Source organism: Marmota flaviventris, chromosome 10, assembly GCF_047511675.1.
Source record: "Marmota flaviventris isolate mMarFla1 chromosome 10, mMarFla1.hap1, whole genome shotgun sequence".
NCBI lineage: Eukaryota > Metazoa > Chordata > Mammalia > Rodentia > Sciuridae > Marmota > Marmota flaviventris.
Window position 1 is genome coordinate 26639187 of NC_092507.1, and position 18560 is coordinate 26657746.

Consider the following 18560-nt stretch of genomic DNA (forward strand, 5'->3'; position numbering starts at 1 on the left):
TGGAGTATGTGCATGGAAGGAGATAATCAGCACACAAATCCAGCTGGGAGATTACTGGGAAACACAGCTTTGAAATCTTTTCTTTCTGGACACCTCACTTGGAACCTCCAGAGAGAAGACTCCAGGCTTTTCAGCTGCTCCCTTAGAAGCCTATCCTGAAAATGTTTACCTCCTCAGGTTTAACTCTCCTTTCCTTCATGTTTCCATTTCCTTTGCAGCTGAGGACTAGGCAGCAACAGTTCGTTCCATTTCCAGAATCCTCTAAAGCTCCAAGATCAGGAAAAGGTGATAATAAGGAACTAAGGGTTTCTAAATGGATTCTTTTTAGAATACACAGGGAATAAAATCTCAAGAGCATTTGATATTCCAGTAGCTTCTTCCCAGCAGCCCCCTGCAACATTTGGGACTCATATGGTCTCTTAGCTGGATGGTTAATAAAAGTACATGGGGGGAAAAAAAAGGACATGAGTTTAAATTTTCAGTGTCTGCTTTGGAAAGGGGATTTACAACCAAGAGGAAGAAGGGAGAGGGCACTGTGGACAGGATGGTGTAACAGGCAAACTGACATTACTGCTAAGCCTCCATACCTGCTCCCATCCTGCCACTCTCTCAATAAATTCATCCTTAGGCCACAAGAAGAGTAAAAGAACGAAGAAACCTAATGGAGCTGCTTTTGCCATCTCATCCTACAATCACTCCTAAAGCCTGAGACTCTCAGGAATAGTACTAGAATGAGGAGGGTACAGGTTCTTGTCTCACCAACCAAATGCTACTCTTTCCTCTGCCTCCTCAATGCACTGGGAAGGGTTTTTCTCCATATTACAAGGGCTCATGCACAGTTAAGGGAGTAGACAGTAGGGCAATATCAGGTGGCACAAGAACAGAGCAAGTATTAAGTCCAGGGCAATGATTTTTATCGTAGGTATGGATAGAAAGGCACCAAATATCACCTATAGCAAAATTACCTGGGACTGCCCATTAAAAAGTAGATTCTCAGTCTCAGGACAGTAGAATCAGAATCAGGGGCTGGGGCATGGATAGTGACCTACCTACCTACCTACCTACCTACCTACTTCATTCCTTTCTTCTTGTGGTACAGGGGATTGAACCCAGGGATGCTCTGAACTACATGTCCAGCCCATTTTATGGTCTTGCTAAGTTACCACATCTGGCCTAGAACTTGTGCTCTTTCTGCCTCAGTCTTGCCAGGCTGCAGAAGCTGAGGCAGGAGGATCACAAGGTATATACTCTATGCCCAGCAGTAACCTGCTTTTTTTTTTTTTTTTGTACTAGGGATTGAACTCAGAGGCACTCAACCATTGAGCCACACCCCTAGCCCCATTTTGTATTTTATTTAGAGACAGGGCCTCACTGAGTTGTTTAGCACCTTGATTTTTGCTGAGGCTGCCTCCTAACTTGTGATCCTCCTGTTTCAGCCTCCTGAGCCTCTGAGATTACAGGCGTGTGCCACCAAGCCTGGCAGTAACTTGCCTTTTTAACAAGTTCCCCAGATGATTCTTATACCCTGAAGAGAACCAATGAATGGTCTGTATGAACCAGAAATAAAGTAATTACATTGTAAAATTGACATTGATGAGGAGGTGACCCATGAAAGAAAAATAAACTTGTTACTTACACCAAACTGGCAGCAACTTCACATCTGGTCAGTGGGTATTTATTACACCTTCTGGCAAGGCCCAGAACAAAAGCAACCAAGGAACAGGTACAATATTGGCAAGGAGAGACACAAAACATTCCTTTCAGGATCCCATGGGAGCTACTCACCTCCTCCAGACATTTTCTAAGAAGCTCCACTGCCCTCTCACGTGAGATAGCTGAAAGAGAACAGACAGGCCAAATACTCAAGGTACTGTCATTATGTCCAACTCTCAGAGGCTTTTGATGAAGTTTCAAACTTCTTTATGTGTAAGTGCCACACAAACAGAAAAGGCAAAAAATGCTTAGCCTTCTAGCCTGAAACAAACTTATTCCATATGCAATCGAGGGTGCCCCAGACCTAGTGCTCCAGCAGCCGCAAGCCATTGCAAATTGATTTGCTACAGAGAAGAGTAAGCATGACGGAATTCTGCCTCCCCTGGCCAGGACCCGCCTCTGAAGAAGTCCAGCAGCCTGCCTCTCTTTATCATAACTCACCCCCTCCACCCTCCTTTAGTCCAGGCTTAAATCAATTCCATCTGCCCCAGCCAGCTGCAAATCAGGGAAAGGGAGGACAGGGCCAGAGTTTTAGCCCCACTTTCTCAGTGGGGTCTCAGTTTAACAATGGGATGAGGATTTGTAGGATGGGACTGGGATGCTCCTAAAACAGGATGCAAAGGAACTGTCTATGGGCATGGCAAACTGGGTTGACATATTACACAGTTAGAATTCAGGGGTGGTTGTTGGTTATTTTGGTGGGCAAATCAGCTGTATTACGGACATATGCCAAATCAAGAGACAGTCACTAGGAGGCCAGGCTAATTCTTTTCAAGATGTGGCCTGGAGCTCCAGTAGGGCTGAGGTTGAGCAAGAGGGCAGCACAAAAAGGAATGAACATGCCAGATTTTTATGACACAGAGAGGGAAGAATGGAATGTAAGGAGAGAAGAGATTATCTGTGCTATTATCTATAGTCTGTAAAAACTAAGAATTCCAAGTGTCAATTGCCCACAGTGGCTGAAGTTGAGGTTGAGATTGAGGTCAGAAGATAGAACTTAGCAGAAAAGCATCCCTGGGTCTGAAGTTCTGGAAAGCTGACAGTGTACTGACAAGTAAACGAACAGCTTTTTCTTTCAGAAGAGAGCGGTAATCAGGGGCTAAGAACCAAATGAAGGGCCCATCTTCAACTTTAAAAAGCTTTGATGTTTAAACAAAGAAACCATCAGTTGTCATGCTGGGAACCTGTTCATTTTCACAAGTTCAAAACGATGCACAAACTACTTGATTTACTCGCTCATTCTCTATAGCTGAAATGTCAATGGGCATCTACGAAGAGCAAAATGAGTGAAATAACTTAATTCTTGTAATTTAAGAATTATAGAATCTAATAAAAATGTTTTACTCACTACGACATATACTCCAAACCCCCTTTAACACAAACCAAAACCCAGTTCTAGAGATATACAATATCTCATTTTGGCTGACAAAAGTCTTTTATTAACAAATTTGTGAAGATCCTACTGACCCACAGCTTTTATTCAGGACCTGGCCACCCAACTCCAAGGTGAGCAAACTGGGAAGTAGTGAGTGAAGGGCTCTGCTACTGCTCTTTCCCTGCAGTGCTGGTACCTACTTGGTGTATAGTATCGGTCCAGGATACTGAGAGTCAGGAAGGCACCATAACCATGAGCTGCAAAAGGGGCCTTTGCCAAGGCAGCCAGGTAGTCCATGTAGTAGAGTGCTGGCCCCTCATGTTCATCATAGCCAGCCAGGAGGAGGTTCACATGATATGGGGTCTGCAAAGGAAAGAAATGGCAAGGTGATGATTAAAGCAGAACAGCAACATCCCTTCCCAAGGCAAATGGGAATATTGTAACTCTTGATGAATAAGAAATTTAGCAGCAACTGAGTAAATCACAATGAAAGTAAAAATGCAGAGAAATCTAGAAGATTAAAGTGTGTTCAGAGGTGAAAGGGAGGTCAACTTGGTCCCTTTGAACATTTGGAGAAATATGAAAAGGCTGCTTTGTTCTTAAAGCCTATGGATAAGAACCTGACACAAAAGCACTTCAAAAGCAAAGCATGGGTGGCCTTGTGTCACTCCTAACTGTTGAAACCAACAAACACAATTCTGAGTGTCAGGCCACAGACTAACGAAAGTAGCTCCAATCACATCATCCAAAACAAACAAGCTCATGAGCCCAGGAGTTCAAGGCCCGCCTGGCAACATGAAATTGCTTCTCAAAATAAAATCTAAGCTCAGTCTGGGCATCTGGGACCAAAAACTAAAGTGATACACTGTGCCCTACAATTCTTGAGGTAGGGAGTACATCTCAAATATTTAAATCAAATCACCAGACCTTTTTTTTTTTTTAATATTTTTAGTTTGTGACCATCCCTATACTTAATGTATGTATTCTATTAATTGTGCATATACCCTATTGTGGATCATGAAGTAATTATAGCTAATGATTCTAAAAGTGACAATTCGTATTCGGTCAACACTGATTAACATGGGCACTTGGTAGCCTGAAGAAACTCATATTAGAACACATGAAAGTATTATTGTTTACTTAGAATCTTTCTCTCAAACCAGTGGTACTAACTAGAATGAGTTCCTAAAAATCTCTTAAAGATTACAGAGGAGCCTTAACCTACAAACAACTTTCTGCTTTGAGGATAAGATGGTGAACGGTCTCAGAAGAAAAAGAACTGACCAGTTGTGGTCAAGACTTCTGAGGAAATTATTACCTGCCTATCACACTTCCCAAGAGTAATGTGCTGCATTCTGCCAAGCTCTGGAATTCTCTGTCAGCCCGGGACTACCTTCTCAGTAAGTCTCACCTTAGGCAAGATGCTTAACCCCTATGAGCTTCTGTTTTCTTATGTGTAAAAGTGAGCTAATTAATCCTCCCCTTTCCATCTTCTAGGGAGTATTTTGAGAAAAAACAATACAGGTGAAACATCTCAAATTCTAGAAGAATCAACACACTTACCTAAATTCCCAGTGTATTAGTTACATCCTAGCCACCTTTTTTGAAAACTTGCCACTGTAAACAACCAACTGTTTAAATTAGCTAAAAATAAAAATATATTTAACTAATAGCAATTTTATTTTTATTTTTTGGTGACTGGGATTGAACTCAGGGGCACTAAACCACTCAGCCACATCTCCAGCTCTATTTTGCATTTTATTTAGAGACAGGATCTCACTGAGTTGCTTAGTGCCTCACTTTTGCTGAGGCTGGCTTTGATCTTGCAATCCTCCTGCCTCAGCCTCCCATGACGCTGGGATTACAGACACGTGCAACCATACCTGATAGCAATATTTTAAAAGTGTGAAGATAGCATTTCAAAATCTCAATACACTGCTGTTCTTACAGTTAAAACTAGAATGGAAGAGAAAGGTAGGGGGCAAGGAGAGGGAGAGGGAGTGGGGAGGGGGAGAGAGAGTGAGAACAGCAAATGATTCTGATTTCTCTTCCCTAAGAAAATTAATACAGTTTATTACTCATCGCAAAATAAGTTAATCTTTCTTCTAAGAGGATAACTCTACCCTTCTCCACTCTCTGGTCAGAACACCCACTGCATGATTAACCAAAACAATCTTACTCAATTGCAATGGTATATAGGGATCTGCTCAGATCCCAAAGAGTCCTTAACCAGCAGAACCCAGATGTTTCTGTTTCTAATGAGGCTCTTGCCTATCTTCTAATATTAAATAGTGTTTAGAACAATTAATGTTACTTAAAAGCCACTGCCGGAAGATTTTACATAAAAACCTATGGCAGCTGGGTGCAGTGGCGCACACTTATAATTCCAGTGGCTCCAGAGGCTGAGGTATGAGGATTATGAGTTCAAAGCCAGCCTCAGCAACTAGATGAGGCTCTAAGCAACTCAGCAAAACACTTTCTCTAAATAAAAATATAAAAAGGGCAGGGGTGGGGTTATGGCTCAGTGGTAGAGCACTAGCCTAGCATGTGTGAGGCACTGGGTTTGATTTTCAACACCACATAAAAATAAATAAATAAAACAAAGCTACCATGTCCACCTACAACTAAAAAAGTACACACACACACACACATAAAATATACAGGACTGGGGATGTGGCTTAGTGGTAAGTGTCCCTGGGTTTAATCCCTGGTACCAAACCAACCAACCAATCAACAAACCAACAAAAAACCCTATGACAAAAAGAATTCCATAAGCAAACTATGTTGCTCCATTGGTCTATATAATATCATTTATTTATGCTTAAGCATCTGATACACGTACTCACCAAAGTTGGTATTCAGAAGCTACAACTTTGGTATAAAAGATAACTCACAAATACTGTGCGACTCCGAATTACCAACTTTTACATGTGTGAGATGCTTAAGCATAAATAAATGGTGTTATCCAGACTAATTAAATCAATACATCTGTGTAACAACTTGCAGTTTCTGAAATTCTGACAATGCTCTATCGAAGATCTCTAGCTCACACTAGTTTTTTAAAACTTCAAATAAAATTTTACATACTATCATTCTCTCACTCTAAGAATCACAGCATTCAAAGTGACAAAGCCATAGTTATACATTTCATAACTGTTATATTTCTTCTTCTGAATTTATTAGTGTTTTCCTAGAACAAGGTAAATTCTAAGGAGTTCAATTTTGTGCTAGCTTACAGCATACACATATGTGACTGCTTGTAGTGTGCTCAAGAAAAAAACAAAATATAAATACAACAATCCACCTACTCAAATATTTATGCCAATTACAAACTTTAAGAAGGCAGGACTATTTCTGGCTTGTTCAATGATATTTAAGTATATAACACATGCTCAATAAGTATTTGTTGAATGGATAATAACCATGTCAGAAAGCATTACACATGTGGCTAATGCCTAATACAACACACACACACACCAAAAAAAAAAAAAAAAAAAAAAAAAAAAAGCACTAAACCAATGTAAGAAAGTGAAAGGTCTGTATCTGAAAACTGACCCAAGTTCAAGTCAACTGCTAGCATTTCTTTCTTTTTTTTTTTTTTTAGTTGTAGTTGGACACAAGGCCTCTATTTTGTTTAAATTTATTTTTATGTGGTACTAAGGATCAAATCAACTGCCTCGCACATGCTAGGTGAGTGCTCCACTACTGAGCCACAACCCCAGCCCCAAATGCTAGTATTTCTACAAATTCACGTATCTGTTGCTTTTAGCTTAGCTCTGGATCTTTCTCTTTCTACCTCTCTTTAGACCCAAGATGCTACACAGAGAAAGAATAAAATTGTCCAGCTTTCTATAGTTGTAAAAGGAATAAAATTTAAGTCAAGGGTATTAGCTAATAAGCACATCTTCTATGTACTTCTTCCTGAAGTACATGGAACTGAAATGAACTTAAGTATCTAACAGCATAGAGAAAGTATTCCTGGTTGTTCTTTTAGCATAGTGGGGTAACTACTGGGCAAACAATCTATAATAATATTCAAAATGACAAGAAGAATATAAAATTCCCAACTCAAAAAATAATTAATGGTTAAAGACATGGAAACACTTATTACCCTGATTTGATAAACATTCACTGTATACATATGTGTTGAATTATTTCAATATACCCAATAAGATGTACAAATTTAAAATGATAATAAAAATTTAAATTACAACCATTAAAGTATCTCTAGGCCTCTGAGTCCTACTGAAATAAGCACAGTTCCACTTTGGACTCTTATATATTTGGGGGGTGGGAGTCCACATCTCACACACAAAAACTTTCCTTAAGTTAGATGGAACATTTCCCTCCCTCTCACTCTTGTGCATACAACTCCTTGTACAGTCCCTCTATCAAGAAAAAGAAACACCATGGTGATTAAGAAGAGCGTGAAATTCCATAAATTTTATAGCTAAAGAGAAGAGTTGTGACAAATACACTGAAACAACAAAATCAGCGACTAGAGGCTGGGCGGTGACAAGCAGCGGTGTGACATCTGGCGGAAGCCAAAGTCACAGCAAGGGGGAGAGAGGTGGGCGTGAGGAAGCATCCTGCAGAGCGTGGACACAGAAAAGGAGAGGAATTGACAGTCTTCCTTTGGAGCCAGGCCAGCCTTTGCCACCTCTAATTGAATAGGACGACACAGCTATGAGTGAGGTGCCTTGAAGAGGGGTGCAGTTTCTTTTGTGGTGTGCTGCACCTTAGTGGCGCAGCAGTGTGGGAAGCATACATTTCTGGTGGGTCAATAACATGGAAGGAGATACAGACCACCAATGGGACAAACGAGTTTGTCTGGAGCTGAGTATTTTTTAATAAATAGACTCCTAAATACCCTAAGAAGAAAAGGAACTTTGAAAGGAACAGTGTGTACACTATTTCTTTTATATTTCTTCAGTGCTAGGGATTGAACTTGGGCCTCTTATAGAGTAAGCAAACACCACCACTGAGCTATACCTCCAGCCCTATGCCTGCTATTTCTTTAGTCCCCTGATTGTCAAAGCTGCTTAATATTCCATCTTTGGCATTGAAAGTATTTCATGAAAATACAGCTTACAGTTAGAAGGGATCTATAAGTTCAACCATAGTGTCCCTTTTTACACGTGAGGACTAATGTTCAAAGAAGAGACAGTGACTTGCCCTAAAATCACAGGTAATTAGCATCCTTTATTCTTAAAGACCAGAATTCCCAACTGCAAGTCTTTTCCAGGAAACCATGCTGCCTACACAAAATGGAAATTAGTATAAAAATATGATTCAATATGTAAATGTCAGTTGCACACTCAAATATTTCAAAATGTACTATTTTACATACCAGTCCATTGTTCTCTATTTCACTTCTCACACTGTATACAATCAATAATTTTTTAAATTTTAAAAAGGCAGCCTTAAATCACAATTATGATTCCTAAAACTATGCTACATGTAAGTTACTAGTCAATAGATACCTGTCATAATAGATAATCAACATCTTAACTGCTTTGTCAATGCCCATTTTTCAACTTCATTAATAATCAATCCAGGGGCCTTAACCACTGAACCATATCCCCAGCCACTGCCGCCGCCGCCCCCCCCCTTTTAAATATTTTTATTTGTAGATGAACACAATACCTTTATTTTGCTTATTTAGTTTTTTTATGTGGTGTTGGGGATTGAACCCAGTGACTCACATGTCCTAGGCAAGTGCTCTAACATTGAGCAACAACCCCAGCCCCACCAACCCACTTTTAATTTTTTTTTAGTTGTAGATGAACACAATTTTATTCATTTATTTATTTATTTTTATATGGTGCTCAGGATGGAACCCAGTGCCTCACATGTGCTAGGAGGCACTATATCACTGAGCTATAACTGTAGTCCCCAGCCCATTACTGTAATTTGAGATAAGACCTAGCTAAATTGATGAGGCTAACTTTGAACTCATGATCCTCATGCCTCAGCCTCCCAAGCCACTGGGATTACAGACATGCACCACCATGCCTGGCCAGGAATTTGTTTTTAATAACCAACAGAATTTACTACCTTTGTTAGGTTTGGTGGTATAACTTTAAAATTCCAAATTTCCCATTGTAACTAAAAAAAGGTTTTATACCTGAAACGAAATTCACTATTTCAAACACTTTTAAAAATTCAGCAACTTCTAATTATCATGACCTAAATACCTTTCTAGCTCTAAAAGATTATGGTTATTTGGTTGGGAAAGAGGATGGGAAGAATCATTCATAGCCTGACTTTAATCCTCTGGAGTACTTTTTTTTTTGTACTGAGGATTGAACCCAGGGGTGTTTTTAACATTGAGCTACATCCCCAGTCCTTTTTACTTTTATTTTGAGATGGGGTCTTACCAAGTTGCCCAGGTTAACCTCAAACTTGCAATCCTCTGGCCTCAGTCCCCTAAATAGTTAGGTTTACAGGCCTGTGCTACCACACTCAGTTTATACATTTTTATTTTTTTTTTAAAGGAAACCCATGTGTAGATTCAAGCTCTTTTAGCATTATGTATAAAAAAGTACACAGTTTATAAAAGGTTTCAACCAAACCCTATAAGAGTTTTCTGGGACTATAAGACAGAATAATTACAAAATGGGCAAAAGCTCCAACCAATTTCACTTCTGCATTTGGAATGTGAATAAACTCCATAATTGTTTATTTAGCATTTACTTTTATGAGAAATATAGTATTTATTATGCCAGGTAATAAAAATGGAAGCCTAAATCTGGAAGAAGCTCCCAAGGTAGATGTGGGTACCAGACAAAGGAAATAGCGTGTATAAAAGTAAAGAAAAGGAAGAGCATGGAATGTTGTGTACTGGTGAATATGGGGCATATATACTTGGAGGATTAGGTGAATTCTGCAGGAAGCAGAGTTATTTACCTAATGGACTAAAGACAATGAACTTTAATATGTAAACCACAGAGTCAGTGGAAATTTATCAGTCCCATCCCCCTGCCAAAACAAAATTTATCACTCCCATCCCCCTGCTTTTTTTCATGTCAGGACATAGGTTAACTGGTGCCAAGAAACCCTGATGAATCCTGATGTCTCGAACAGATACTCCACAGGTTTCAGTATTTGTCTTCCACTCCTTTTCTTTTTCCCCTCTCTGTACTGAAGATTGAACTGAGGGGTGCTCTACCATAGAGCTGTATCCCCAACCCTTTTTATTTTTGTGAGAGTCTCACTAAGTTGCCCAGAAGGCTTCAAACTTTCAGTTTTCCTGTCTCAGTCTCCCAACAGCTGGGATTACAGGCATGTATCACAGCACCCAACTCCTCTTCTCCTAAAATAGAGGATTTTTAGATAGAAAAGTAATACAAAGGATTGCCACTTTAGGACTGTAACTGCATGGAAGATTGACTGGGATGAGAAAAACAGAAAGGGAGAAAAGAGGATACTTTAATAGTATAGATGGAAGATGAAGACCAAAGGCAGAAGCAGAAAGGAATGAGGGGGAGACATGGCACATATATATCTTTCTTATATATTTCTAAATATGCATTTAGAAAGTGAACTAACTAATAGGATTGAATAATCAGTGGAACAGAAAAGGTAAGGAAGAAAGAGAAGAAGACTCTCAAGGGGAAAAGTGGTCATGCAAATGCTAAAAGCTCAGCTTAGACTCAATAGCTTAAATAGAGCCATTTTCATAAGCAGCTGGAAAGAGAAAACAGTGTACTGCCAAAGTCAATGAGAACAAATAAAGAGACAGTCAGTTAAGCGGTTTTATTGTCATGAACATATATGCTCTCACACTCATGTTTGTAAGACAGCAAAGGAAATAATTCCAACAGGATAAAATGAGAGACATATTCCTAAGTTGCCATGACAGCACAAAGAATTTGAGGATTATATATATATATATATATATATATATATATAGAGAGAGAGAGAGAGAGAGAGAGGAGAGAGAGAGAGAGAGAGAGAGAGAGAGAGAGAGAGAGAAAGTGTGGTGGGGTAAGTTCAGAGAAAAGTTTCCCTGATAAATGCTGAACTAGCAATTAAAAGCCATGTGAGGACATAGGTATAGAGAAGAACATTGGCAAAGGAGCAGATACAAGAAAGAACTTGAGGTAGGTCAGTGTCCTGTTTCTACAGGTACCACTGGAGCAAAGAAAAGGTAGAGATTTGGAACTTGAAAGCTGTTTCCTCTTAATCTTGTGACTGGAAAAAAAAAAGTATAAATTTAAACTGATCAGAATCAGAATATAATACTGAGCTTCACAGAGAAGTCAAATTGATTGCCTGACTTTACTTGTTCTCTCCTTATTTCAGACACACTTATCTTTTATATCACTAAAACAACAAACCAACTCATGTTTATAAATTCTCATACTAGACTGAGAAATAAGGAAGCAAGAATGCTTTAAACAAAACAAACCTTAGACTTCCAGAAGCCCAAAATGAAATAAAAGAAACATTGCTCTGAAAACGAGATAGTCCAACCAAGTTTTTCCTGTTTCTTTTCTTTTTATAGTATTGGGGATTAAACTCAGGGAGTGTTCTACCACTGAGCTACAATCCCAGCCCTTTGTTACTATTATTATTTTTTTGGTACTGGAGAATTGAACTTGGGGCACTAGACGGCTGAGCCACATCCCCAGCCCTGTTTTGTATTTTATTTAGAGACAGGGTCTCACTGAGTTGCTTAGCACCTTGCTTTTGCCGAGGCTGGCTTTGGACTCGTGATCCTCCTACCTCAGCCTCCTGAGCTGCTGGAATTACACACGTGTGCTATCACACACTGGGCTCTAGCCCTTTATTTTTAATTCTTAACAGTGGGTCTTAATAAATTGCCTAGGCTGGCCTTGAATTTGTAATCCCAAGTAGCTAGGATTACCAGAATGTGCCACTCCTGTTTCTTTTCTATCTTAAATCATTCTCTGAAAGTGTATTTGGTATACCTTAGATACTTGGAGCCTCCAGTGCCCCCATCTGTAATGTGGGGGATAACCTGCTTATCTGACAAGAGTTGTGAAGAATTAAAGTGCTTAATTATATTAAAGTTTCTGGAAGACAGCCTGGTAAGCAGTAGGTGCCCAATAAATCTTTAGATTTAATTTGTGCCATGACAGCACAAAGAACTTTAGAAGAAAAAAACATAATATTGTATATATTTCAATCTTTAACAAACCTCATTTTAAAGTTCCCCCTCAATAATTCCAAATTTTCTAAAAACTTTAGTTTTCTAAAGCCATCACTAACCACAAGTTTGATTGGTTCCCCAAATCAAAGTTGAAAGCTTATTGTAATTAGAAGTTTAGAAATTTAATGAGTTGAAATGCAACATGGCACAGATGCCTTATTATACCAACTAGTTAACACAGTATTTGTTTTCTACATTAATTTTACTTGCTAATCAAAAATACCGCTTTCACCCCCAAATAACATCAAAATAAAATTGCTGATTGTGCAATGGCAAAACCAACACCATGTTTGCAACAAGGCCACTTGAAATCCGCTCCCCACCCCGACCTCCCCCTCCATGAGCTGGCAGTTCCCAGGGAAAATTTACGAATCTATATATCTTTAACTTAGTTCTTTTAAAACTCAAATGCAGAAGCCATGCTTTGCTATAGACCTACATACCACAAGACATATATTAATTTTCCATACTAAGCATACCTGTGAATGTTTATGAATGCTGAACATCAGGATGACATATAATTGTACATGTTTTCAGATGTCTATAACATCTATAAAAAGTATCAAGGGATTCTTGGGGAAAAGATCACTTAGGAGCTCTTCCTTACAGTGTTATCCAATGATATAACCAAATCTCATCTGCTTACACTAATTTTTTCTTAGCCAACAATCTTCTAGAGAGGCCTACTGCTTTCAGGATAAAGCTTTTTCAGTCTTCATAATGTGGACTACCTCTCTAGTTTCAATTTCTTAACAAGTTCCCCAAAACTCTATCTAACAAACTCAAATATGGGATTTTACATACACAGTATATTCCATAATTTTATTTGTTTTTTAAAAAGTGGAGTTTTAAACCGTAGAGTTTATAAATAATGCCCCTTTAGTTAAATGAGGAGTAGGAAGCTCAGAGAACTATTTGCCCCTGCCCTGAACATCGTTAACAAACACTATGCCTAACCTAACACATTCTCATTCACCTTGGGTCTATGTTTCTAGCTTGCCCCTTTGTTTCATATTTCTCTTAGATTAAGCTCTGTGTCCCCACAGCACCCTGCATATATGGGTATCCTAGCACTTGTCACTCTAAGTGCAACCAACTGTTTTCTTCTCCATTTCCCCATCCGAAGGCACACTCTGAGCTTTGCACCTCTTTCCTCAGCCTCAAGGACAATGCAGGCTGGAGGTTTACTCTGAGCGAATAACTATTAGCAGTTATAGAATATCTTGGCTATAAGAAGTCACAACTATTTAGAGGTATCAGAAAGGGAAGCAAGGAATGGTTAAAATACTTCAGTTTACAAAGATTCAGAGATTATTATTTCCTTTCCCTTCCTTTTTTCTTTCCAATCTGGCTAATTCTATTTGCTTTCTTGTCCACACTCAAATGTAAGAGTAAATCTATACTTTTTTTCATTTTTAACTTAAAAATTATGTTTTCTTACCCTATTAGCCTTTGTTTTATTTACTTAAGCCTTTTAATATCACATATTAAAGTACATAAAATACACATGTATTGCTTAATGAATATAATAAACACACATGTAACTACTTCCTAGGTCAAGAAACAGAAGTTCACCCTTCTTCACTGCCCTTTATTTTAGATGTTATTTTGAGGGGAGAGTATAAAGAAAACCTCATGGTAATCAGTTCCTAAATTCATCTCTGCTTGATCCTAGGCCAGAGCAGGTTGAAAAGAGGCATAAAGATACCAAGGTACATGTGTGTTCTTATCTGTGAGCGTATGTGAGGACATGCTTACACCTATGCCTACCCAGACCAAGGTACTGATTTAATGTAATCTTAGAAGGTGGGCTACAAAATGTTTTGGTTTAGTTTGTTTGCAGTACTGGGGATTGAACCCAAGGGAACTATACCACTAAGCTATCTCCCCAGACCTTTTTTTTAATACCAGGGATTGAACTTGGGGGCATTCAACCATTGAGCCACATCCCCAGCCCTATGTTGCTTAGCAAGTTGCTTTTACTGAGGCTGGCTTTGAACTCACAATCTCCTGCCTCAGCCTCTGGAGCCGCTGGGATTATAGGTGTTTGCAACCACGCCAGTTTCTCAGCCCTTTTTATTATTTATTTTGAGACAGGATTTCACTAGTTGCCAAGGCTGGCCTCAAACTTGTGATCCACCTGCCTCTGCCTCCTAAGTAGCTGGGATTATAGGCATGTGCCACCACATCCAACCTAAATCTTTATTTCTAATGGTAAACTCTATATAAATAAATGTTCTTACTACGCAGACATAATACTTTGCTGCTCTAGGCTTAAACCAAGCCTTAACAGAAAACTACATAAAATGTTTAAGACACAAATTTCAGTACAATATAAATCTACATCAATTACCTATATGGTCCCCCACCCCCCAATTGTGGATAGGAAAGATGTTTTAAGTGAAAAGTTGGCATTATAAGATTGCACAATTCCAGCCATCCAATAGACTTATTCCATTCAACCAGAATAGGGGTTCTCTCTGCTCACAGCAGGCATCCAACAGGGTAGCACATATATGCTCTCTGAGTGAAAAAGCAACACCTTCTCACATACAACCCCCTGGAGAGATGGGGAAGGGGAGGGGGAGGACTTTACACCTGCAGATTCCTAACTCTATCAGCACTAGGGCTGGGAAAAACAGCACATTTTTTTTTTAAAGGGGGGGAAGGTTTCCTAATAAAGCCAGTAGCTTCAAAGAAGAATCTTCTCATGACATTCTTAGGAGACTGGTAAGTATAATGACTCAACAGCCATTCTTTGTCTTCCTAATAGACTTACTCAAAGCTTAATGACTGCATAAGCAAACTACTTAAAAGGGCAGCTGTCAGAATTTTTATTTCTCTTGGTAGAAAAACACTGTAAGTACAAAAGTGTCATCTTATTAATTAAGGAGCCTCAACTTCAAGGCACATCTGTCCCTGGGCCTCTAGATAATCAAAATGACCACTAAAAATAGAACAACAGTATCTCCAATGGGGCAGACATGAGCCACCCCTAAGAGACCTCTGTGAAATGTGACCTGGGATACACATGTTTTTGCAATACCATTGAATATTCATCTGAATGTAATTATGTGTTTCCAGTTTTTACTTTGTGTTCTACTGAGGCTAGAAGGCAAAAGTTATAAACAGACATAACTAACTCTGGGCCCATAGATAAAACCTATACTTAGCTGAAAAGTTGATTGAGATCAGAGGGAAAAAACTGCTCTCCGGGTCTAAAAGGGCTGCTGCTGGCACCAAAATGTCCAGGCAATTCATGATCTCGGTTTTTTTCCCCCAACTTCCCTATTACTGTAAGTAAGCTAGCACTGTCTGTCAAGATGCCCAGGCTATGTGGCAGCAGTGTCAAAGGCTGCCATTTGCTCCAAGGCACTGCCATCTGTGGCAGTACAACATTTTGTCTCCGGAAAATAAACACATCTGCCTTTGCCAGTGTCCTCCCACTGTGCCGCCCATCTGGAGCAGGTGAGCTAGAAGGCAAGCCTGGGCATGGGAAAATGGGGGCAAGTAAGAGAGATGAGGCCTCAAGGGAGATGGCACATGGAGGAAGAAGGCAGTGCTGCGTCATGTCACATCCTGCTAACCACATTTGCCAAAAAGCATGTGAAATTACCCTTGTTAGTGATATTTTAATCACATGTAACAAATGGTTGGTAGTGTTTAGGGTATAAGACCTGCAATGTCAAGATTCCACCTGAGCCATCTGTTCATAAGATCACATGACCTGACTGATATCAATAAACAGATGATGTCTTTGTGTCAGCCACTTAAGGCATGAAGAGAGTAACTCCATTGCAAAAGCAACAGGATTCTTCTAGGATAGGAGCCCACTATACATGCCTACTATTTTTTTTATTAGTTGTTCAAAACATTACAAAGCTCTTGACATATCATATTTCATACATTTGATTCAAGTGGATTATGAACTCCCATTTTTACTCCGTATACAGACTGCAGAATCACATCGGTTACACATCCACGTTTTTACCATGCCTACTATTAACCGGACCAAATATACTCAAATTCAGAGCAGACTGCTAGGACAAGTCATGGTTACTTCTAGAAATGATGAATACCTGAAGTTCTTTCTAAAATTTCTCTCTCTTTCACTGAAAAAGTAAACTATGGTCTTGACTTTGGGTCTTTATTTATTTTCTTAATGCCAGGGATTAAACCTAGGGCCTTGAGCACACTAAGCACATGCTCTACCACTGAGCTATAGCCTCCTCTGACATCACACTTTTAAATCATGCTATTTGGGGACTAAAAGAAACCATAAATATCATCCATTCAATTGTTCTCTTTCTCCCAAGGTTTTCAACTCACTCACAGCAGGGCTAGTGCTAAACCTCTCGGAGCAGGGCTCTTTCCATTATATTATTAGTTTTTACATGCAATTTCTATATGTAAAAGAGATCAAAGCAGAGTTGATCTATATGAAACAAAGCTAAAGTTTGGTCTTTCTTGGTGTGAAATAAGGTCTTAAAACCACTTAACCAGGCTAGATATCTTTCCAATTCATTATTTCTATTGTTTCTTTGCTAAGCATTTGCAAGTGCAGCCCTATGAAAATATAAGGTATCAAAGGCTCAGGAAGCACTTCAGAAAAAGTTCTACAAGAACAATTTAGCCAATGAGTGGCAGCAGTAAAGCCCTGAAGATTACCCATCATGGATCTACCTAAGACTTGCCACAAAACTCCACATTCCCCGTGGACAACAGATTTGACTGGTTCGTACCTCAGTCTCCACATCTGTAAAATAGAGATGGTGAATGCTAATAGATAATTTTAGGGCATCCCAGTAAGGGAGTGAGGACTGGACCTATGGTAGAAGCACAAGGCAGAATAATCAATATTTACTAGAACTGTATACCAAATATGCCACATAATTCATTGTAAGAAAGAAATAGCCCCATTACTTATCATCCTTCCTAGCTGATTAACCAAAGATAGATCATCATAATTTTCAAAATAATCTTGTCAAAAATCCAAACAGTTCTTTAATGATGGGGTCATTTAATAAATACTCTTTTCTAGGATGGTATCATTCATTCATACAAAATATATTTTATTGAACCACTCACTGGTTTTCAATTCTTGTAACCGGGTACTTTAAAAAATTTTTTGACACATTTGATCACTCACTTCTTAATAAATGAGGAATGTGAAGCTCAGCAAATAAAAGTAATTTATTCAAGATTATAAAAACTAGTAAGTACAAAGAAGGGGTTAGATTTTTGATATGTCTAATTCCAAATCCTATGCTTAAGGAAGCCCCACAAACCTATAGCCAAAGAGTCTAGCCAGGAATAGATCAACTCAAATGGACACATGCATTTAAATTAAAAACTACACTGAATGCTTTTGAACTTTTCCCCACCTGTATTCATTAAAAATACTTGTGGAAATGCATGATAGTATCTCAGCAATATATGTAGACCTAACTGGATGACATTTATTCAGTAAATACTTATTGAATACCTACAATGGAAACACATTCATACCTTATCTACATAATTCTATATGAGGATCTTGACATTTAATAGAAATGAAAGCTTCAGGATTTCCTAAATGCACAAACATACTCAGACATTAATAATTAAAAAAAAGAAAACAGAGAGGGCTGGGGTTGTGGCTCAGTGATAGAGCGCTTACCTAGCATATGTGACGCCCTAGGTTTGATTCTCAGCACCACATACAAATAAATAAAAAAAATTCATCAACAACAAAAATGGCAAAAAGAAAGAAAGAAACAACAACAACAAAAAAGAAACGAGAATGAAAGTATATGATATCTGAAGTTAGAATCTTAACTCAATTTACAGTCCATACAAACACACACACACACACACACCCCATTTGGACACATAAACTTGGAGAAATACTTAACCTCACTGTAAACCAGCCTTGGTATCTTTTTAGTAAAATGGGTATGACACACATCTCAGAGTATCATAATAAAAATACTTATAAATTATAATTTAAAGAGCCCTATATGGCTAGTGGTTACCATATTAGACTGTATAGATCTAGAACAAAATCTAGCACATAATATTTAATCCTCAACTTTACTAGCAGATCAACTTAAATAGCATAACAAAGAATCCCCTACAGGAAGCTAACTTGTACCAATTACAATGAAACAGCAATAGCAGCATGAAAACAAAAATATTTATTAATCAATTTTATGTGCTATACATTATGTAAAAAGCTTTACATGATTACCTCATTTTAATCTATATAATAAATAATTATATGGAGTACTACTATCTTGTGAATATGGAAATCAG

At 38.6% G+C, this 18560-nt stretch overlaps 1 protein-coding gene across 1 annotated transcript in view; it reads right to left on the reverse strand.

Annotated features, from left to right (window-relative positions):
* Nucleotides 1–18560, reverse strand: part of Psmb2 (proteasome 20S subunit beta 2) — a 31179-nt gene that overhangs the window by 691 nt on the left and 11928 nt on the right. Inside the window, exons 4-5 of the mRNA XM_027937499.2 lie at nucleotides 3289–3451; nucleotides 1786–1835 (exon numbers count right to left, since the gene is read on the reverse strand). Coding sequence (XP_027793300.1) covers nucleotides 1786–1835; nucleotides 3289–3451 — 213 coding nt within the window. The remainder of the gene's footprint in view (nucleotides 1–1785; nucleotides 1836–3288; nucleotides 3452–18560) is intronic.